Below are 26,114 nucleotides of genomic sequence, written 5' to 3' on the forward strand. Positions count from 1 at the left end.
TGTAGTCATTTTCGCGTTTTGCGAAATCCTTCGCAATTGTTTAAAGTGAAGGGACGCCTGCGTGAGCCGCTCGCCATCCTCGCCTCGGCGAAGGTTCTTAAGCGGACGGACCGCCGTGCCGGCATCATTCCACCACCATCGTCCGTTCCGGCGAGATTGGTCCACGCACTTGGGGGCACGGCCAACTCCTGACACCGGCAACGGCAGTGGGGGCCGACGAAACGGAGCAGTCAGTAGTGGAGAGGAGTAGACGGAGTGAAGTTCGCACAAGATCAGGACGGCGGCTGGGAGAGGAAAGTCACAGCGCGCGCATTTGCGGTTCAATATCGATCCCCTGCATTCTGAACAGGAGCGGAGCGCTCACATCCAGCTACGAATCTGCGGCTGTTGAGCAAAGCCAGGCCAGTTTCGGCGCAGCGGCATCAAATCTCAACGTCGAAGCGTCGAAGCAGCGTAGCAGCGTACTCGCTTTTTTTGGGCATTGTGCAGAGCGCCGCTGAAGCGTTAGGTTGGTGGCGTTCCCGTATTACGATCCCGTGAAATGGCTAGTGTAGTTTCGGGAGTGCACATTATGATGCTGAGCTAGTATCGGCGGTAAGTGGCGTGTTGACGGCCTGGTCGAACACGTTCACACTGGGACAATCGGCACCACTTGTCGAACTGTCCAACTCCTGGGGCATGACGGCCAAGTCTGGAGGAGTGTTCACCACAAGACATGAACTGTAAATATCTAGAATGAACCGTAGAGAATTTCCGCTGTCTCTGATGGCCACAGCCTTCCTGATAGTCACCACGCTACCAGGTAAATAATTTTTTATTATTACATACACATTACACATCATCATCATCATCTTCATCTCACTCATCATCTTCCATTATAGCTACCACATCACACCAAGTCACCTTCAACATTCTGTGCACCTTCACCACCTCACAACTCATTAAAAACATTAGAAAAAATAGTTTTCTTGTATGACTTTCAACCTTCAACACTTCATACCTCAGCACCACCTCCACGGTTAATCCCATTAACTAACTGATGGATGCATTATTTTATTACAATTATTGAGCACCACGTCGGCAAATATTGTTGTTTACCTTACGCCGCCAAATAAACAAATAAAAGCTTCACCCGCCTGAAAATAAACAATTTTACGTCGCCGTACTACAAAGGAGGCTCCTCCGATAAATCGAAATAGATATTTCTCAATGAACCCCAAAGAGGCTCTTACACGTATTAAAAAGCCCCACACAAAATCCATATTTCAAAGGAAACTTATACGTGCTCCCCGTTGTTTAAGCGCTCAACAGGAATGTTTTCTCTGTACTTAAGACAAAAAAAAAAAAATAAAGGTAAGTTAAATTTTAAATGGAAACTGTTCGCCGAAGTTTTGACCCCAGTTATGTTTTTTTTTTTTTTGTTATTGTTGTCGCCCGAAAATGATGTTTGTTCTTCGTGGAACTTCACTCGGAAAACATTTCCCTCGACTTAATACACACAAAATAAAACATACATGGTCCGCTTCGGGCGGACTTTCGGGGCAAGTTTCCATCAATAAACGGTCACGTCAAACTTACAATGCCCCGAGCGTTTTGGTCAGTTATCAAAAACGTTCCAAAAATAATATATCATATATGTTATATACATCGAAATATTTCATAAAATTAATTGTTTACATTTTGTAATTGGTTTTGATTGATTTGAATTCAAATTGTTATTTTCTGATTGAGTTGTACGTTATGTAACATTTTCAGCAAGATAAAATGATTTTAAAATCAGAGAAATAAAAAAATATATAAAATTTTACGATACTACAAATAACTACATTAACTTATTGTTGGGAAAAACATTTTTTAATATGTAAATTAATCAATTATTATATTATTTGAATAATTTTTGAGTTTTTATAGAAAAATAATAAACTAATTCGTTTTTTAATATTACTAAATCAAATTTGAGTAGGTTAAATTATTGGAGAATAATTATAATGTATAAGTTATGAATCAGACTTAAAATAATATTAAAATAATTCTTTACTTTTAAATAGAATTTGAGTCAGTTAAATTATTATAAAATAACTGACAATCTCCGCCTATACAACTTAAAATAAAAAAGTTTATGAATCAGACTTAGAATAATAATAAAATAATTCTTTATTATTGTATATCAGTCATAGAATTTGAATCAGTTAAATTATCAGAAGATAACAACAATTGTTGACTATACAACTTAAAATAAACAAAAAACTTTATGAATCATATTAGGAATACTAATAAAATAAATCGTTGTATTTGAATATCAGTACATAGAATTTGAGTCAGTTACATTATTATATAATTATAATGTATAACAACAATCTGTGACTATACAATTAAAACAAAAAAAAGTATGAATTATTCTTAGAATAACAATAATAACATAATTTGTTATTTTTATACCTAACAATATCTGACTATACAACTTAAAATAAAAAAGTTTATGAATCAGATTTGGAATAATAATAAAATAAATCGTCGTATTTGAATATCAGTACATAGAATTTAAGCCAGTTAAATTATTAGAAGATAATTATAATATATAACAACAATCTCTGACTATACAATTAAAATAAAAAAGTTTGTGAATCATTCTTAGAATAATAATAACATAATTCGTTATTTTTGAATAGCAATATATAGAATTTAAGTCAGTTAAATTATTAGAAGATGATTACAATGTATAACTAACAATATCTGACAAATAAAACTTAAAATATAAAGTTTATGAATCAGACTTGGAATAATAATAAAATACATCTTCGTATTTGAATATCAGAACATAGAATTTGAATCAGTTAAATTATTAGAAGATAATTAGAATGTATAACAACAATCTCTAACTAAACAATTAAAATAAAAAGTTAGAATAATAATAAAATAATTCGTTATTTTGTATATCAGTTTATAACATATAATTTGAGATAGTTAAATTATTAGAAGATAATTACAATGTATAACGAAATATCTGACTATACAACTTAAAATATAAAGTTTATGAATTAAACTAGGAATAATAATAAAATAAATCGTTGTATTTGAATATCAGAATATAGGATTTGAGTCAGTTAAATTATTAGAAGATAATTATAATGATAACAACAATATCTGACTATACAATTAAAATAAAAAAGTTTATGAATCATTCTTAGAATAATAATAAAATAATTCGTTATTTTTGAATAGCAGTGTATAGAATTTGAGTCAGTTAAATTATTAGAAGATGATTACAATGTATAACTAACAATATCTGACTATAAAACTTAAAATAAAAAGTTTATGAATCAGTCTTGGAATAATAACAAAGTAAATCGTTGTATTTGAATATCGGTACATAGAATTTGAATGAGTTAAATTATTAGAAGATAATTATAATGTAAAGCAACAATCTCTGACTATATAATTAAAATAAACAAGTTCATAAATTATTCTTAGAATAATAATAACATAATTCGTTATTTTTGAATATCAATATATTGAACTTAAATTTATGAGTCGAACTTGGAATAATAATAAAATAAATCGTTGAATTTGAATATTAGTACAGAGAATTTGAATCAGTTAAATTATAAGAAGATAATTATAATGTATAATACAATTAAAATAAAAAAGTTTATGAATCATTCTTAGAATAATAATAAAATAATTCGTTATTTTTGAATAGCAATGTATAGAATTTGAGTCAGTTAAATTATTAGAAGATGATTACAATGTATAACTAACAATATCTGACTATATAATTTAAAATAAAAATAATTGTGAATCAGTCTTAGAATAATAAAGAAATAATTCATTATTATTGTATATCAATACATAGATTTTGAGTTGGTTAAGCTGTTGACTAAGGATACAACTCAAAACTAGAAGAATATTAAAATAATTCGTTACACTCCGTGGACCACCCTGAAAACCCCGAACGGATTACTACAAAATCAATTAAACTATTCGACATCCCGCGTCAAGCAAGCTGGAAAAATCGTGTTGGAACATAATTAGGGAATAAATACGGATAATAAGTCGGGGCCGGATTAACTGCAGCGTAAGATTAAAGCTGATAGTTATGCGGTCATTGAGTTCGGCTCGAGTAACTTAAGGCGAAGTAAATATTCTAATAATCCGTTTTATGTATGCAAGGAATTTACTAAGATAGCCGGGCTGAGCTTTTCCTCTCGGTAATAAGGGGCGTTTTACTTGCTTATTTATTAATTTTTTTTTCAACGTTTCAAAGGGTTGGCAAGCTGGGAGGGAGACGCGTACGTGTTTCCAGAACAATATGTTCAGTGCTTTGTTCGAGTCAATATTCGGGGACGTTTTCGATGTTTGTTGTTTGAAATTGTGTTTGCCGTGAGATATTTGATTAAATTCAGTTACTGATATTTATTTATTTGTTTGTTAATGTGTTGTTTACAGGGGGGCATTAAAATGCTCAAAATTGTGTGGTTCAATTTTAGAAAATTCGGTAACAATGCGGATATAATATGGACAAATGAATTGGTTGTTGTTACAATAACAATAAACAAGTTTTTGCTGTTATTGATAGTTAATAATTTATTGTACAATTTGCTCATTGCATATTATTTTGACCCAAGGTAAATAATTAATGATTAATCATAACTGTTTTAAATGTAATTTAAATTTAATTAATTTTCAATAAAAATCTCTTTGGAAACTTTGAAAATGTTGAATTACAGTAACGTTATCCGGTGTAAACCCATAAAAATTGAAACTGAAACTTCCCCTAATTGAACTTATAAGGAACGGTAACATCCACGTGCCGCTGAAAAAACAATATTTACTGAAAACAACGAAGTTTTTAATTGTAGCTTCGGAGCGACCACGGATAAATTAATAAACCGATGAATTGATCTATTGTCACACGCTTTGCCTTTGATGTGCGAATTGTTGTATTTTTTTAAATGCACAAAAAATTTTAAATTGGAAACTCAATAGCACAGAAAATAGAATACATACAGGATTCCATTGAATTTTTGAGTACAGTTTTGGGGTAATAGAGAGCAGTAAATGATTAAAAATTGAGACAAAGGTATTGAATACATTGAACAGTATCATTTTTTTCAACTGAGATACCTCATACCATGTTATTTCTACTTGAAACTGAAGATTACCCTAAATCTGAAGAAGGAAGGCTGAGTTTGAAAGTCTCCTGAGTGTTCAATCGATGATAAGTCCGGATATCTTGCTGATCATGGCAACAAATTTACATTGAAATGTTGAAAACACTTGAAAGTACCGTTCAAAGTATAAAATGGGACATTATCCTGGTGGAAAATTGATTTTGAAGGTTCCTCGAGCTCTTCCATGCATGGGCCTCTCCTCAACACATTTTGGATCAGCTTTTCTCTTCAAGGTAACACCAGATCATTTCATTCCACATCTCAGAACTGCAAAGTGAGATGAAGTACAATCTGTGGGTGATAAAATGGACAGAACATCTGTCTTGGTGCCTTCCTTCTTGTGATAACCACTGGTTGGCAATTGAAAGAGTAGCTACAAAGCTATGTTGTAGAATCAAGTTCTATGATGGCAGACTTGACGTTGCTTTCAAGTTTGTCCTCTTCCTGCATCTCTAGCACACTTTCTCAGGCTAAGCTTTCCAGTAATTCCAGTCAAAACTTCGGCTCAGATTAATCCCCTTAACACAATCTTTTTCAGGCTCTCTACCAACTAAAAGCATTTAAAATGAATGAAAAAATACTTTGACAAACAACCTTCAACACCCAATCATTTTTTGTGCTCATATAAATGAGCTATACCCCAAATTTGGCCCAAATTGGACCCTTAGGTGTGTGTGATCAATTTTCTATGCCACTGATTACATTTTAAAAACGTTGTGTGTGTGTGTACTTGTGTAAACGATAAATAAAATACGTGGATTAGCGTTTAAAGTGGTTGTCAACTAGTGATGAAGTCTAATCAAGCCGAAACCATTCAATGGTACAGTTTTTATGTCGTGCCATTGTGTCGAGCATAAAGCAGCATTAGAAAATATACACTACAGCTTTTCTATACAGCCATACAGGCTTTATGCTGTCGTGGTTGGTAGTTTGCCAACTTTCAGACAATATTTACCATTGTTATGTGATGTATCTACCACGGCATAATAGATGGGTTTATAGATGGAAATCGGATTTTAATTAACACTCACAACCACCCCACTAATTGATAATGCACACTCTTAAAATTCGACTCTATGTACGTCGTGTCTCAGTGGCATTAAATTCAGCCCGAATTTACTGGATAGTATCCAAATCAAATTGATCGATTAATTGGTTTAGGAAATTGGTTAATAAATAGCCGTCAATTAGATATAATACTGTCGCTGAACTTAACCGGGCCGCAAACGGGATTTAATCCATTCCTGGCGGATGTGTTTCAAAAAAAAAAAAAAAATAAATAAAAATCGGTGAATGAAACTTCATTAATCCGCCGGTATTTACTCCAACCCCCAACTTTATAAAAGATAATGCTTCGGTGGTTTTCATCAAGTGTTAATAAATTCATTAAAAAACTGGATTAAAAATAAACTCATTGAGTGCCCGTTCGCAGCAACAACCATCAACATATTTATATTTTTACAACTTTAACAACACCACTGATTAATGTTTTGTGCAAGGCACAAACCCCCAATCGAATACATGATTGAGCCGAGCATTTCTATGGGTTTTTCAGCCATTGAATCAGATATTCTTTATGTGTTTGTTTTTTTCCCCGTTCTTTCGCAGCCCACGTCCATAAAATATGCCTTCAGGTGTAATAAATTTTGATAGCACACCTTTGGCGTTCTCGCTTTGCGTATGTGTACAGAGAGAAAAAAAAAAAAACAAAACTGCTTTAAATAGGTTTTATTATACAGGGTGCCACAACGCTTTATGGGGAGTTGGGGTGAAAATAAAACTTGTCGTTTTTCAGCCGCGCCGCCGTGAAATGTTGAGCTATTGGGAATATCGGTTTTCAGTCGCAAATTAGATTTTTTTTTTGTTGTCGTTGCGTTGCTTTACTTTTTAAATTGGACCGGTTTAGGTTAAAACAATGTATAATTCGGTGGGGAGATTAAAAATAATTTACTGAAACAATCCAGTAATATTTATAAATAAAAATTGCACTGGCTCTTCACACGATAAATTATTTTTAAAAATTTATAGGCAGTAAATCTTGTTGCAGTGTCGTTGCCTTATACACAGCTGAATTAATAAAAAACATATACGTGTATACGTTTATCAGCAAAATGAACGAATTTATTGCAGTCAAGGTAAATATTTAATATTATAAATATATTATTGCCAATATCAAAATAATTTATATATGTCTCCAATTCATTGTTTTAAAACGTTATTAATTAATATTTAACCCGCAAATTGACGTGAATTAAAAATTTACAGTGTACAACAAACTAGGGAAAATCATGTAATCTAATAATTCCAAAATTTTAATTCTTGATTTTAGTAATCAAATTTATTATACATAAATATTTTAGAAATATGAAATCATATTTTTTGTTGAGCTTATTAAAGAACTGTTGACATTTCTAATTAATAATTCCAAAATACAAAGATGATTATCTACATTATTCACATGAAAATTATTATTAATCAATTCATTGTAAAACTGAAATAATAATTTTTTGATGTTATTTATCAGATAATTTTCAGGAACTATAGTTTAAACAATTTTTATTAAAATATTATTGCTAATGTCACAATTTTTAAATCATATATTAATTAAACTCAACTAATTAATTTTTAATAAATATTTATTAAGAAATTTATTTATTTAAAATAATAGTTCCAAAATACAAAGATGATTATTTACAGCAACTAAATAAATTCTTCACCTGAGTTATTCTTCACATTACTTATTATAAATGGTATTAATAAATCCATTATAAAAGTGAAATAATAATTTTTTATTGGAGAATTTTCAGGAACTACAGTCAACACAAATTTTGTTCAAATATTATTGTTGACGTCATAATATTTTAGATCAAATATTAGTTAATTCATTGATTTAAAAAATTGTCACAGAAACTAAATAAATTATTCACATGAGTTATTCTTCACATTAGTTATTAGAATTATTAATAAATCTATTATAAAAGTAAAATCATAATTTTTGTTGGTGTCATTTATTGGAGAATTTTCAGAAACTATAATTAAAAAAAATATTAAATATTATTGCTGATTTCACAATATTTTAGATCACATATTAATTAATTCTGATTTAAAAAATTATTAATTAATTTTTAATAAAAAGAAAGTATTTATTAAGAAATTTATTTTTTAAAATAATTGTTCCAAAGTACAAAGATAATTAATTATTTACAGTAACTAAATAAATTCTTAATATGAGTTATTCTCCACATTAGTTATTAGAATTATTATCAATAAATCTATTATAAAAGAGCAATAATAATTTTTTGTTGATGTTATTTATTCGAGGATTTTCAGGAACTACAATCAAAACAAATTTTATTCACAATATTTTAGAATATATATTAATTAACTCATTGATTTAAGAGATTATTAATTAATTTTTAATAAATAAAATAATATTTATTAAGAAATTTGTTTATTTAAACAAATAGTTCCAAAATACAAAGATGATTATTTACAGTAACTAAATAAATTCTTCACATGAGTTATTTTTCACATTGCTTATTTCGTATTATTTATTGGAGAATTTTCAGGAACTATAACTAAAACAAATTTTGTTCAAATATTATTGCTGAAGTCACAATATTTTAGATCATATATTAGTTAATTCATTGATTTAAAAAATTGTTAATTAATTTTTAATAAATAAAATAATATTAAGAAATTTATTTATTTAAAATAATAGCTCGAAAGTACAAAGATAATTATTTACAACAACTAAATGAATTATTCATATTAGTTATTAGAATTATTAATAAATCTATTATAAAAGTGAAATAATAATTTTTTATTTATGTTATTTATTGGAGAATTTTCAGGAACTGTGTTATAGTTAAAATATATTATTCAAATATTGCTGATTTCACAATATTTTAGATCACAGATTAATTAATTCAGTGTTTTATAAAATTATTAATTAATTTTTAATAAATAAAAAATATGTATTAAGAAATTTATTATTTAAAATAATGGTTCCAAAGTAAGTAAGTTATTCTTCACATATATATAATAAAAGAGAAATAATAATGTTATTTATTCGAGGATTTTCAGGAACTACAGTCAAAACAAATTTTATTCAAATACTATAGTTGATGTCACATTACTTTAGATTATATATTAATTAACTCATTGATTTAAAAAAATATTAATTAACTTTTAATAAATAAAATATTAGTTATTAAGAAATTTATTTATTTAAAGTAATAGTTCCAAATACGAAGATGATTATTTACAGTAACTAAATAAATTATTCACATGAGATATTCTTCACATTAGTTATTAGAATTGTTATTAATAAATAAATTATTGGTTGGTGTTATTTATTGGATGGTTTTCTAGTGTTTATTATTAATTAAAATATTAGTGTTGATGTCACAAAAATTTAAACATATATTAATTCATTGATTTAAAAAATTATTAATTGTAAAAAATTAAATGATATTTATTAAGAAATTTATTAATTTAATATAATACAAAAACAAATTATTATAAAGTAAAATAAGTAAGTTTTTTGTTTAATATTTAAAATGATAATTATTAATTGATATTGTTTATTTAGAGTAACTAATTTTTTTATTTACTTTATTAGTTTATATAAATAATTTTATCTAGTTGCATTTATTGAATGTTTTTAAAAAATCTAGTAAATCATGTATTTCGGTCATTTAAATTCATTTATTTAATAAATTATTATTCAGTTAATTAAGAAACTGGCAATGACGCAGATTGAAATAATAAAAAATAGAAAAAAAATTACAGAGACGATAATTGTTTTGGTGTGAAACCGTTTTATTTTTTGTTGCTCAGTTTGTACATTAACATTCCATAATTGCACCATTGACATTGTAAACATTATGAAGGCGTTAATAAGAAACTTCTGCATCTAAAAAAGACTAATTTGCACAACGCCCACACTGCATTGTTGACAACATTCATTTACGTGAATTATGTGTAATTAACTTGAGACTGAAACTTCGCATGTCTTTGAAAACCGAAGTGTCCGTGACAAGCCCTCGAGAATGATTGATAAGTTGAAAAATTGTAGCTTTACCAAAGCGGAACTTTCTTCTTAACACACCAGTGTCAAAGAGTCGTTATTAAATGCATGCAAATTGCGTGGAAGTTTTTCAAATTCGAATAGTTTGGTGAGCGGTTAATTTGTCGACGCCCACGCACGTCACCGTAAATGAACGGCTGAACATTCGAAAAGCGTTGGAGCGATCGTAACGCGAATCGGTGGTGAATTAGTGTGTCGCATGCAACCCCCGCGCTGACTTGCAGCACGGCGTCACCGAATTATGTGTATTCGTCGGTGAAATCAATCACTTGATAATTATATGCGAATGGCACTGCAGCTTTAAAACGCCGTTTCCATTCAAAACGTTTCACATATTTGAATTCATTGAACAAAGTATTCCCAGAACGGGACGCGCTACGTTCAACCGTAAATAGAATTTCCCTGAAAATTGCAAATCCCGATGTTTGCAACGGTAATCTGCCACGTGGATTTCTGGTGTCATTGATCTCTAATCAGCTGTAAATCTCGGTAGAGGGTTTAGCTAATCGGAACGGATTTGCCTACAGAGTGGATGTTTATTTCTTTATTTTTATTTAGTATTGAACTTGTCACAAGTTTGAACTTGAGAAGAAACATAAAGGAAAAAATATAGATATTAAATACTAAAGATTGACTTGTGATAAAACTACTAATAATTATGTACCAGGTGACCAAATGGTGGAGCTTTTGGGACCTGAAAAAAGCACTGCATATTTATTTAAAAAATCAATATATCAATCCAATATCAATTTTTGAGCAAATAGAGCAATAATTGGTTGAATAACCGAGTCGTGACATCGTATTAGTAGTATTCATAGTTTCTCGGTTTAATATGAGCAAGTCCGTGCGTGTTACCTGGACTCATCTGTGAACAATGACCCCATTCGGCTGCAGGCCGTAAGTGGTGATTGTTGGTCCATGCCCTACGGGCAACTCGATGTTCCCTGTCTAACAAAGGGTGTCGAAAACGTCTTCTGGCTCTAAGATCAGTTTCATGCAACCTTCTTATGATGGTTTGTCAACTGTCTGTCGATATGGATTCCAACGTCTGTACGAAGCCTGGATGTCGGTCCTGCCTTCTGGTTCTAGCTCGTTGTCGACCAACACCATATGGTATACTGGCATTACCAGTTTGCCAATAACGTTTCCAAGCACAACTTGGAACACTTTATGAGACATACATTTAGGTTACTTGTTGTTGGCTCAGATTGCCATGTTTCAAAGTTACAATTACAGAGGCAAAATCTTCAGAAGAAAGTCTTCTTTGAGGCATTTTACGGTGCTAATCAACAGATAAATTAAGAATAAACCGAATAAAATGTGTTCAAATTCGCAAAATGCGTTTTTTGGAAAGAAAAATTGTACAAGAGTTGGAATATTGTTTATTTTTATGACTATTATATACAAAAAAAGTAAAATAACTCTATAACACTCCATATTCAAATATGACTATCTGATTGATATAACGTGTACCTAGACTCATCTGTCAACAAGTGATTACGCCATTCGGCTGTAATTCATAGACTGTGATTATTGACTCATGCCCTTCGGGCAACCCGATGCTCCCTGTCTAAAAAAGGGTGTCGAAAACGTCTTCTGGCTCTAAGACCAGCTTCATGCAACTTTTTTTTAATGATTGACGGACTTATAGTGATTTCAACGTCTGAACGAAGCCTGGATGTAGAGAATGTATGATTTCTTCTAACAGAAATAATCAGAAACGCTTCTGTCTTCTGGTTGTAGCTCGTTGTCGACCAACACCATATTGTATACTGATATTACCAGTTTGCCAATAACGATTCCAAGCACAACTTGGAACCCTTTATGAGACATACATTTGGGTTATTTGTTGTTGGCTCAGATTGCCATGTTTCAAAGTTACAATTACAGAGGCAAAATCTTCAGAAGAAAGTCCTCTTTGAGTCATTTTACGGTGCTAAACAACAGATAAATTAAGAATAGACCGAATAAGATGTGTTCAAATTCGCAAAATGAGTTTTTTGGAAAGAAAACTTGTACAAGAGTTGGAATGTTGTTTATTTTTATGACTATTATATACAAAAAAAGTAAAATAACTCTATAACACTCCATATTCAAATATGACTATCTGATTGATATAACGTGTACCTAGACTCATCTGTCAACAAGTGATTACGCCATTCGGCTGTAATTCATAGACTGTGATTGTTGAGTCATGCCCTTCGGGCAACCCGATGCTCCCTGTCTAAAAAAGGGTGTCGAAAACGTCTTCTGGCTCTAAGACCAGCTTCATGCAACTTTTTTTTAATGATTGACGGACTTATAGTGATTTCAACGTCTGAACGAAGCCTGGATGTAGAGAATGTACGATTTCTTCTAACAGAAATAATCAGAAACGCTTCTGTCTTCTGGTTGTAGCTCGTTGTCGACCAACACCATATTGTATACTGACATTACCAGTTTGCCAATAATGATTCCAAGCACAACTTGGAACCCTTTATGAGACATACATTTGGGTTATTTGTTGTCGGCTCAGATTGCCATGTTTCAAAGTTACAATTACAGAGGCAAAATCTTCAGAAGAAAGTCATCTTTGAGTCATTTTACGGTGCTAAACAACAGATAAATTAAGAATAAACCGAATAAAATGTGTTCAAATTCGCAAAATGCGTTTTTTGGAAAGACAAATTGTACAAGAGTTGGAATATTGTTTATTTTTATGACTATTATATACAAAAAAAGTAAAATAACTCTATAACACTCCATATTCAAATATGACTATCTGATTGATATAACGTGTACCTAGACTCATCTGTCAACAAGTGATTACGCCATTCGGCTGTAATTCATAGACTGTGATTGTTGACTCATGCCCTTCGGGCAACCCGATGCTCCCTGTCTAAAAAAGGGTGTCGAAAACGTCTTCTGGCTCTAAGACCAGCTTCATGCAACTTTTTTTTAATGATTGACGGACTTATAGTGATTTCAACGTCTGAACGAAGCCTGGATGTAGAGAATGTACGATTTCTTCTAACAGAAATAATCAGAAACGCTTCTGTCTTCTGGTTGTAGCTCGTTGTCGACCAACACCATATTGTATACTGACATTACCAGTTTGCCAATAATGATTCCAAGCACAACTTGGAACCCTTTATGAGACATACATTTGGGTTATTTGTTGTCGGCTCAGATTGCCATGTTTCAAAGTTACAATTACAGAGGCAAAATCTTCAGAAGAAAGTCATCTTTGAGTCATTTTACGGTGCTAAACAACAGATAAATTAAGAATAAACCGAATAAAATGTGTTCAAATTCGCAAAATGCGTTTTTTGGAAAGACAAATTGTACAAGAGTTGGAATATTGTTTATTTTTATGACTATTATATACAAAAAAAGTAAAATAACTCTATAACATCCATGTTCAAATATGTCTATCTGATTGACATAACGTGTACCTAGACTCATCTGTCAACAAGTAATTACGCCATTCGGCTGTAATTCATAGACTGTGATTGTTGACTCATGCCCTGCGGGCAACCCGATGCTCCCTGTCTAACAAAGGGTGTAGAAAACGTCTTCTGGCTCTAAGACCAGCTTCATGCAACTTTTTTCTAATGATTGACAGACTTATAGTGATTTCAACGTCTGAACGAAGCCTGGATGTAGAGAATGTACGATTTCTTCTAACAGAAATAATCAGAAACGCTTCTGTCTTCTGGTTGTAGCTCGTTGTCGACCAACACCATATTGTATCCTGACATTACCAGTTTGCCAATAACGTTTCCAAGCACAACTTGGAACACTTTATGAGACATACATTTGGGTTACTTGTTGTTGGCTCAGATTGCCATGTTTCAAAGGTACAATTATAGGGGCAAAATCTTTAGAAGAAATTCTTCTTTGAGACATTTTACGGTGCTAATCAACAGATAAATTAAGAATAAACCGAATAAAATGTGTTCAAATTCGCAAAATGCGTTTTTTGGAAAGAAAAATTGTACAAGAGTTGGAATATTATTTATTTTTATGACTATTATATACAAAAAAAGTAAAATAACTCTATAACATCCATGTTCAAATATGTCTATCTGATTGACATAACGTGTACCTAGACTCATCTGTCAACAAGTAATTACGCCATTCGGCTGTAATTCATAGACTGTGATTGTTGACTCATGCCCTGCGGGCAACCCGATGCTCCCTGTCTAACAAAGGGTGTAGAAAACGTCTTCTGGCTCTAAGACCAGCTTCATGCAACTTTTTTCTAATGATTGACAGACTTATAGTGATTTCAACGTCTGAACGAAGCCTGGATGTAGAGAATGTACGATTTCTTCTAACAGAAATAATCAGAAACGCTTCTGTCTTCTGGTTGTAGCTCGTTGTCGACCAACACCATATTGTATACTGACATTACCAGTTTGCCAATAACGATTCCAAGCACAAGTTGGAACCCTTTATGAGACATACATTTGGGTTACTTGTTGTTGGCTCAGATTGCCATGTTTCAAAGTTACAATTACAGAGGCAAAATCTTCAGAAGAAAGTCCTCTTTGAGTCATTTGACGGTGCTAAACAACAGATAAATTAAGAATAAATCGAATAAAATGTGTTCAAAACCATAAAATGCGTTTTTTGGAAAGAAAAATTTTACAACAAATGGAATGTTGTTTATTTTTATGATTATTAAAAAAATAAAAAAAAAAATTTGATGGTGGTAAATGACAAAAACAAAAATAAATAAAGGCTGCCCAGTTGAGTATTAGTATTCGTAACAATCCTGAGGGTAAATTGAAATTTGATTAATCCAGCATCGGCCCGAGTGAGACGAAGCACAAAACGAAACGAACCAAAACTATCGTCGATTTTAGTTAGTTGCCTGGTGGATTTCATTAATTAGGAAAAATGCGGTTGTCTCATCTCCCCGGCGGGTCGTACGTGATTGATAATGGACGTGTCCACCGGTGCATAATGTCGCTACAGAAATTGTACACTTGAATTTATGAATTTCCGATACGACGGAATTCGAGAGTGCATTACAGATTAATGTAACCACCTGGTGCGTGGCCACCGCCACGGCGTTCACTCCCACGTCTGCCGAGGCAATTTCAACGACGACCCTGAAATCGACGTTCACTAATTAATAATTCTGCTGTGCATACAGAAAAAAAATGCTATTTAAAATTAAACAGTGATTGCAATAAGCCGGTGTTTAGGACACATGTCACGGCACACCGATAAACAACGCCAACAACAATTTTTGCGGTTTATGGAATTTTGAGCGCTCTATCGGTTATTGCGGCACGTTCAAGGAGATTAAGAAATAGTTTTGACACTGGTTCAAGGTCGGCGTGGAAGTGAAACAAATTTATCGATCTCGGTTCGCGGTTGCGGTCTGCGAGAAGGAATAAAATAATTTTCGAAAAAGGTCCGTCGATTAAAGGGACACGGGCTTGATGCATTATTTATTAAGTTTAGTCTCTTTCAGTATGAGTTCCGCAAATGATTGCGTGCTCCTGCAATGCGAACACGACGAATGAAAATGAAAAAAAAAAAAAGTGTGCCGGTATGAATATTTATTGGGAACTGGAGATTTATTTGGCTTTAAGTTAAGTTGATACTTTGTGATGAAATAAAAGCTTACCGCCCTTATAATGATTTGAGATGATGGATCAAAGCTATCGACGGATTCTTTCAATTTCCAAATTGTATTTTAAACCTGTTTATGTTGAGATATAAAAGGTTTTTGTTATTGGCTCAATTCAATATAATAGTAATCTTCCTCAATATTTTGTTAGTTCCACATATACATCAGATTATATAGATGATCTGCCTCCCATGTTGGGGAGTTTCTAATAATAATTACTTGAGAAAATGGATCGAAGCTATTGAAGAATTCCTCCAATTTCTAAACTGTACTTTTAACATGTTGGTTACGATTCTAAAGATTTCTGTTATTGGCTCAATCTGGGCTCTTGAACTTGACTCCTGACTACTGATTTGATGTTTGTTATAACGTAAAATATCCATTGAATTATTAAAATGACTTTGTTTAATATAATAGTGATTTTCCTCAATATTTTATCAGATTCTCTTGTACATCAGATTACATAGATGATCCACCTCCAATGTTTAAACTATTTGGTTCTGTACCAAACTGGTTTTTAATAATAATTACTTGATATAATAGATTGAAGCTATTGAAGAATTCTTCCAATTCCTAAAGTGTACTTCTAACATTTTGGTTACAATTTTAAAGATTTCTATTATTGGCTCAATCTGGGCTCTTGAACTTGACTCCTGACTACTGATTTGATGTTTGTTATAACGTAAAATATCCATTGAATTATTAAAATGACTTTGTTTAATATAATAGTGATCTTCCTCAATATTTTATCAGATTCTCTTGTACATCAGATTACATAGATGATCCACCTCCAATGTTTAAACTATTTGGTTCTGTACCAAACTGGTTTTTAATTATAATTACTTGATATAATAGATTGAAGCTATTGAAGATTTCTTCCAAATCCTAAAGTGTACTTCTAACATGTTGGTTACTATTTCAAAGATTTCCGTTATTAACTCAATTTGGTCTCTTGAACATGACTCCTGACCACTAATTTGATGTTTTTTATAAAATAAAATATACATTGAATTATTAATATGACTTTGTTTAATATAATAGTGATCATCCTCAATATTTTATCAGTTTCTCTTGTACATCAGATTTCATAGACGATCCTCCAATGTTTAAACTATTTGGTTCTGTACCAAACTGGTTTTTAATAATAATTACTTGATATAATAGATTGAAACTATTGAAGAATTCTTCCAATTCCTAAAGTGTAGTTCTAACATTTTGGTTACAGTTTTAAAGATTTCTATTATTGACTCAATCTGGGCTCTTGAACTTGACTCCTGATCACTAATTTGATGTTTTTTATAAAATAAAATATACATTGAATTATTAAAATGACTTTGTTTAATATAATAGTGATCTTCTTCAATATTTTATTAGTTTCTCACGTTCATCAGATTTCATATATGAGAATTCCTCCAATTCCTAAACTGTACTTTTAACATGTTGGTTACGATTTTAAAGATTTCCGTTATTGACTCAATCTGGTCTGTTGAACATGACTCCTGACCACTAATTTGATGTTTTTCATAAAATAAAATTTACATTGAATTATTAATATGACTTTGTTTAATATAATAGTGATCATCCTCAATATTTTATCAGTTTCTTTCGTACATCAGATTTCATAGACGATCCTCCTTCAATGTTTAAACTATTTGGTTCTGTACCAAACTGGTTTTTAATAATAATTACTTGATATAATAGATTGAAGCTATTGAAGAATTCTTCCAATTCCTAAAGTGTACTTCTAACATGTTGGTTACAATTTTAAAGATTTCTGTTATTGGCTCTATCTGGTCTCTTGAACATGACTCCTGACCATTACTTTGATGTTTTTTATAAAATAAAATATACATTGAATTATTAAAATGACTTTGTTTATTATAATAGTGATCATCCTCAATACTTTATCAGTTTCTCTTGTAAATAAGATTTCATAGACGATCCCCCTCCTATGTTTAATCTATTTGGTTATGTACCAAACTGGTTTTTAATAATAATTACTTGATATAAGAGATTGAAGCTATTGAAGAATTCTTTCAATTCCTAAAGTGTACTTCTAACATGTTGGTTACAATTTTAAAGATTTCTGTTATTGGCTCTATCTGGTCTCTTGAACATGACTCCTGACCACTACTTTGATGTTTTTTATAAAATAAAATATACATTGAATTATTAAAATGACTTTGTTTAATATAATAATGATCATCCTCAATATTTTATCAGTTTCTCTTGTACATCAGATTTCATAGACGATCCTCCTCCAATGTTTAAACTATTTGGTTCTGTACCAAACTGGTTTTTAATAATAATTACTTGATGTAATAGATTGAAGCTATTGAAGAATTCTTCCAATTCCTAAAGTGTACTTCTAACATGTTGGTTACAATTTTAAAGATTTCTGTTATTGGCTCAATCTGGTCTCTTGAACATGACTCCTGACCACTAATTTGATGTTTTTTATAAAATAAAATTTACATTGAATTATTAAAATGACTTTGTTTAATATAATAATGATCATCCTCAATATTTTATTAGTTTCTCTTGTACATCAGTATTCATGTATGATACTCCTCCAATGTTTAAACTATTTAGTTCTGTACCAAACTGGTTTTTAATAATAATTACTTGAGATAATGGATCGAAGTTATTGAAGAATTCCTCCAATTCCTAAACTGTACTTTTAACATGTTGGTTACGATTTTAAAGATTTCCGTTATTGGCTCAATCTGGTCTCTTGAACATGACTTCTAACCACTAATTTGATATTTGTTATAAAGTAAAATGTATTAAAATGACTTTGTTTAATATAATATTAATCTTCTTCTGTATTTTATTAGTTCCTCATATACATCAGATTACATACATGAGATTCCTCCAATGTTTAGACTGTTTGATTCTGTACCAAACTAGTTTTTAATAATAATTACTTTAACGTATGTTATAAATGAATTATATATTAAATTATTTAAAAAGCTTTGTCTAAGATAATAATGATCTTCTTCAATATTTCAGCTATCCACCCAATTTACTAATTCATTTATTAATAAACTAGTTTTTAGTAATATTACCACATACGTAAACATATTATTTTATTAAATCAATATTTTATCACCATAACTGAAGTTTACTTGTAAGTTATATTTATTTTTTGTAGTCTTCAAAGCACGTTTTTCCACCGAATTGAAAAGAACACTCTTACAAAATCGATTACAATGTTGGAAATGAATGGCCACAATTCGGGTAGCGGTGTAGATTCCCGTCTAGTCATTGTAATTCCCGCGATTCCCCGAAAATATGATCACCTTGCTTGAGTCGCGAGGCATTATTGATTTGACAAAATAGGTCGCAGCCATGAAAAGATATTTGGAGCCACTGGTTTGGAGCATTGACCTTACTCAACCTCCCGCTGCCTTTTTAAATGTTTCATACAGAGTGTTGTCCATTGTTCAATTACGTTTTTAATTAATAGAATCGTCGTTGCTTGAGATTTAATAGGAACGTTTTGCGAAAGGGTACCAGACGAAAACACTGGGGGTTCTGTTCGCGTCGGTTTATTCCTTTTAATAAAGCTGAAATGGTGGTTTAATTAAAAATGTTTTGGTTGGTGGGACAAACATTTTGATATTTTGTATTAAAATTACGACATATTTTAATTTATTACGGACATAAATTTTACTGTCGCATAAACTCTATCCAATACTGTTTCTATCGCAATAAAATTTTATATGATATCTTGGTGTAAACTTAAAAATCTTTCATGGCGTTAGTTATGGCCATATTGGAAACTTTATAAGCTCCTGATTATCAAAGTCCACAATTTTTTATTAGACTTCCAACTTTTTATTATCATAATTTATTTACACTGTTACTCATCGTAAGTATTCTTTGTGTAAATTTATGTGACAAGTTACTATTTCCAACCAACTCCGTCGTTACGATGTTTTGTTGTTGAATTTCCAAATTAAATTAAATTTAATCAGTTTAGAGAGTTTATTAATAACCGGTAATTTATTATACGGATTTCCTCAATTTTCCGCCGGATCGGCTCACCTTTATACAAACATTTGTGAATAGCGTATTTATCAGTAATAAATATTTCACCGATCAAAATTAATTAACCAATTTCACACACAAAAGCACGAATCAATTGACCAGCGATAATATTTAATCAGCTAAGTCAAAACATGTTTAAACGAGTGATTTTATGCTTAGATTTAGTGATGCATTCATACAATGACAATGGATAAATAATATCAATATGGAGATAAAATGATGAAGGTATTGTTGTGCACATATTTCACTGGCAAATATGCATAGTAACATTGATCTTGATGTTTATTTCCTTCAATGAAAACACCAAAGTACTTGAATGAAATTGTTTGTTTGTTGAACAGAAATAAAATACAAAGATCGTATTGTAAGACTACCCCCTTGATCCACCAAAGGACTGAAACTTTATATTCAATCGAACCGTCGTCTTTCAGGTGATTTTATATATCATAAACTGCTTCTGTTACACTCGTAAAATACAGTAATGGCATTGCCTAATCGTTTTAAATTTCGAGATGGCAGTTAAAAACTAAATGGCAATAGACATGATTCGTTCATAAAATTTCCTTATAATCTGTCTCTCGCAATGGAATTGGAAAGTTTGCGTTGCATAAAATCCATGCTTGTTACTCGTAAAATATTTGCGGTTTTGTGTATAATCGTAAAATATGGAAACGTGACGTGTGGACATATTGTGAATTTGTAATTTATTTTATGAGGCTTTCGACCCCCAATATATTATATTATTATGGACTATATTCAACTCAATTAATTCACGTGTAATGTACTAAAGTTTTATATGTAATTAAATGTTTTTTTAAAAATTTTATTAATGTATATTATATATTTTTTAATACATATTAATAATTAATTAATGTTGAACGCATTCGCCATTTTTACAAGTGGATTATATACGAACTTCTTCTAAAATGGGTGGTCAAAATTTGGGAGCAGATAGAACACGTTCAATAATTAACAAAATATAAATACATTTTCTTCCTAAAGTTTCCCCTGAAGAAAATACAGCCTCCCAAATGTAAATTCCAAAAATTGTTTTATTCTCATATTTCCATAATATTTGGACCAATTGTGTTTAAATTTGGTAAAAATTATCATAAGATACATACCTACAATCTAATATAATAAATTCCATATTGTTACAATGGCGTAGATTCTGGGGGTTGTCCTTCTTCCCGCTCTATTTTCTACGCCACTGAATATTTTTTATAACTATTAAGCTTTTCATATTTTTTGTACAATTTGGAAGAAAAAAATGTACTCTTCATTAATTTTAATTATTCGATCCGTTTTTGAAATATTTCAGATTAAATATTCACTACAATTTTCTTCAAACATTAAAACTGAAATATCTTAAAAACGGTTGTGATAATCAATATTAATTAGAATAGGCAACAACCATCAAAAATTATTACAAAAAGTTAATTAAAAGAAATTCTAAATAAAAATTAACACAGCCATCCTCGAGATATTTCAGTTTTAATGTTTATTTTAATTTTAACCATTTCGAAGTGCTGATTTCTGTTAGGTTAGGACGCATGTCACAATACGATCAATATAAGTCTCATTTGCATTGCGTGCAATTGGCAATTGTCAATCGCCTGCATGGAATCCATTTTTAACTTTTTAATGAAACTGATTGCATAGAGCCTATTTCTAATGGTTGATTCAGGACTGCCCTATTTCCAAACATGTTGCTCCATACACGAAAAAAATGTTTTAAATAAATGAAACACAGAAAAAAATACACAGTAGAGTTGAAAAGAGCTTAAAAAAGCTTTCAAATACCTAGAATAATCAAACATCATCAAATATATATATAAATTCTCTTTTTAATTACATTGCTGGAATAACCGCAGTTGTTTCATCAGAAATATACTTAAATTTATTAAATATAATGTTAAATTGAAATAATACATATTATACAAAATAATTATTCAATTTGTTGAACTTGAAAATAGCACTAGAGTAATGAAAACAGAATATAATGGAGGATTTATTTAAAATAAACCTTTATAAATTACAAAATTTTTAAATGAAAATGTAAGCTGATTAAATACAAAATATTCAGTTTTGCACAGTGTTGCAAAATTGGCGAATGCGTTACCACAACACATCACAGTTGTAAAAATGGTGAATGCGCTTATGTTATATTGTACAATAAATAAATTTTAACTAATATTAAATTTATTTCCACTTCAAGTGTACTTCTTACTAGATGTTGAGTAATTAATAATATATATATATATATATATATATATATATATATATATATATATATATATATATATATATATATATATATATATATATATATATATATATATATATATATATATATATATATATATATATATATATATATATATATATATATATATATATATATATATAGACTTAAAATATTATACATATTTTTTGCCTTATTGTTTAATTAAACTTACAGTACTTTAAATTATAAATCCATAAGAATATATATATATATATATATATATATATATATATATATATATATATATATATATATATATAGACTTAAAATATTATACATATTTTTTGCCTTATTGTTTAATTAAACTTACAGTACTTTAAATTATAAATCCATAAGAATGATTTCACTTAAGGATATATTACAAAATTAAGTTAAAAACTTACTAAAATAAATAAAATGCTCAAATAACAATAAATAATAAATGTATCTCTAACAAAATGGATAATTTCAATTTACAGTTCCATCATCAAAACATCAATTTTTAAATGTTTCAATGTAAAACAGTTGTTGATTAACATTCTGCATTTTACATAATGAATTATAATTGAACAATATTTGATATGTGGCATATGCACATTAATAATGAAATGTGAATATCCAGGCACCAAAATATTTAAATTTGCGTTATTTAATTAATGACCTATTAATTATTTTGGTAATTTATTGTGTAGTGGTTAACAGTTGCTCAATTTATTGGTTTTAAAAGTAGATGTGCAAATTTTGTTTGTTTGTTTTTGGAAAAATAAGAAAAATAAAATACATACGGTTGGGTTGCAAAAAGATTCTACCCCTACTAACAGCTTTTATATTAAAAACATGTTTATTTTATATTAATTAACAATAATATTTTGTTTTTATTATTGAAATAGAATTTTCACATTTAGTAAACTGTTTATTTATATTATTTAAATTTAAAATTATGTTTAATTATTTTAAGAGTATATTTTGATTAATTATAATATTTAATTATATTATATTAATTAAATGTAAATTTATCCACATTAATAATTTTAATTTAATTTTTTTAACTTTAGTAATTTGAATAATTTATATTGTTTCAATTTAAAATTATATTTAATAATTTTAAGTGTTTATCTGATTAATTATTATTTTTAATTATATTAATTAACTGTAAATGTTTCCACATTAATTATTTTAATTTAATTATTAAATTAATTAAAATATAAATAAATGACTTTCACATTAATAATGTTTAGTTCAGAATATACAATTTTAGTATTAATAATATTATTTTTAAATTAAAATTTTAATGAATGTTATTACATATTTTATTTTTATTATTGAATTAGAATTTCGAAGTTGACTTTTAACAATTTATTTATATTTAACAATTTTAAGTGTATATCTGATAAATCAACTGTGATTATTCCATCTAATAAAATAATAATTAATATATTATTAAATAACTTTTCACTTCAATATCATTTAAAAATGAGAGTGACTAAATAAATTATCATATTTTATTTTTATTCATGAAATAAAATTTTCTAGTTCAGTAATTTGTAGAATTATTTCGTATAATTTCAATTTGAAAATATATTTAATAATTTTAAGTGTATATCTAATAAATTAACTGTGATTATTCCATCTAATAAAATTATAATTAATATATAATTAAATAAATTACTAACGTGTAGAAATATGAGCTGTTTTTCAAAATATTCTATTTTATTGTTAAGAGGTGCAAGAAGAATAATTTGAGCAATGAAAAAATATAATATATATATATATATATATATATATATATATATATATATATTAATTTCAATTTAAAAATTCAATGACTTAAAATTAAAGTTTATTGTTCAGTGAGGTCGTAAAAAGTCTTCTCCTGATAACCACAATAAAGACAACCAACAAATTTGAAGTAAACAAGAAACAAACCTCTCTTTTGTTGTTTAAATATGGACCTGTAAAACCTATGTTTTCAGGAATATCCATATTTTTTAATAAACACTGATTATTTTTTTTTTTTTTGTAGTTCATCTTGTACATTAAACTTTTTACGGCCTAACTGTATATCTGCCATATAATTTACTATAATTTTGATGGACCTTTTTGTACTATTATCAGAAATTATATTGACTACAAAAATTTTATATATTTAGCTCATCAAATTTTATATATTCTATATTTAAATTCTCTATCTGAATTAAAATATAGATTATCTGAACATAATGAAATTGTAGACCGTTCTTTAGGTTAACATACGTAATAAAATAATTATTGCTAATTATTAATCCTGTGACACGTTTACAAATACCTGTGCACATTATTAATTTATAATTTATAAGGTAACCAAGCGTTAAAATATTATTTAACATAATTTATTAGATTATTAATAATGATGTCGGTTTATTAGGTTTACAAATACATACAGGTCAATTTATTTCGTTTTGTGTTTTATGCCATAATTGCTTTATTTTATGCTTATTGATTCAACCAATTATTTTTGTAAAAATATAATATAACAGTGTGAATGAAAGAAATATGTTTACCAATAGAAAACTCAGGGAAAATGAACAATAATTTAATCTCCTCATTGAAATGAGCACACCTCCATTCAAACTATTCATGTTTCAATATAAAAGTTTCAATCGTAACCAGCTATCGGTTACATTCACTAATTACCCCACTTTTAATCTCTTACGAAACAGTTTTAAACCGAAGATTTATCCGTTCCAGTATGATCACCCCCATTTCCAATTTATCGACTTCTGTTTGATTTCTGGATTAAAGTTATAAATCCGAATTTCGGTTAACGGTTGCGAACGTTCAAAAAGTCATTAGGGCATTTTAAAACGTTCACAAATTGACTTGGAAGTCATTTTAAGAGTCTTCGGTCGTCATTCGGACGTTCCCTTATCGATTCCCCGATACGTCCCCGGGATAATAAGCTCTTCTCCCAAACTGTATTTGCCAGGCTCAAGCGTATCGCCGCAAATATTTCTGTCCGGTTGAATTCGGCTTTTTTTTGAAATTGATGAAGCCCACAATAAATTGACAGTGTGAATTTGTGCTGTCAATATTTATTTTGTTGTTGCGATACTTCGTCAGATGAGCAAATATAATGTAATAACAAATTTTATAGAAAATGAAAAAGTGAAAAAGTTTATTTTAACCTTAATTTGGACCAGACAGTGGTAATGTCACTGAAGTGTCATTATTACATACTGTTTTCATAAACGTACAAATGTTAAATGTCACAATAGCTTTCCAAAAATAGCTGAAAAAATATCGATATCTCAAAAAAATTTTGAGATATTTAATATGTCGTCTATGAAACACATGATGTAATTATATTAAATATTATGAAATTTGATATTTAAAAACATAAATAAAATAAATATGAGTTACACCTTCTATTTATCATTATACAGAACCTTAATTTATCTCAAAATGTATCACGGATATCTTATTTTATTTGAAAATCAGTGATTATATCATATGTTCTTCCAACTTCAGTCATTAAGAAAAATTGGTTTTTATAAGACTTAAAATGTTTCATAGACAACAAATTAATATTGTTGTCTCGAAACTTACCAGAAATGTCGTTATATATTAACAAAATATATTTTAATGTACAACTAATTATATATTTTTGCTTATTTTAAAGGCAGACTGACTGAACTAAGCTTTCAATTTGAAATGAGTCTATCTAGAAATTATAAGGAGATATCTTTTTTCGATTTTTTGAGATAAATACTTCGAGTTAGATAAAAATGTCTCTGTAGAATGTTTTTATCGTTAAATGAAAAAGTAATTTCTTAAAATCTTTCAAATGTCTGTTTTTTTAGATATTTCAGAATAGTCAGAAATATCAAAATGTGGTTGGGGGACGATTAATATTATAAAAAAATGAAC

The 26,114-nt window shown here is 29.3% G+C and overlaps 1 protein-coding gene across 3 annotated transcripts in view; it reads left to right on the forward strand.

Annotated features, from left to right (window-relative positions):
• Nucleotides 1-365: 365 nt before the first annotated feature.
• LOC109596343 (neuronal acetylcholine receptor subunit alpha-7) overlaps nt 366-26,114 on the forward strand; it is a 77,078-nt gene continuing 51,329 nt past the window's right edge. For all 3 annotated transcript variants that reach the window (XM_049964296.1, XM_049964294.1, XM_049964302.1), the window contains exon 1: nt 366-802. In XM_049964296.1, coding sequence (XP_049820253.1) covers nt 736-802 — 67 coding nt within the window. In that variant the 5' untranslated portion in view covers nt 366-735. The remainder of the gene's footprint in view (nt 803-26,114) is intronic.

This window comes from Aethina tumida, chromosome 1 (assembly GCF_024364675.1).
Source record: "Aethina tumida isolate Nest 87 chromosome 1, icAetTumi1.1, whole genome shotgun sequence".
Taxonomy (NCBI): Eukaryota; Metazoa; Arthropoda; class Insecta; order Coleoptera; family Nitidulidae; genus Aethina; species Aethina tumida.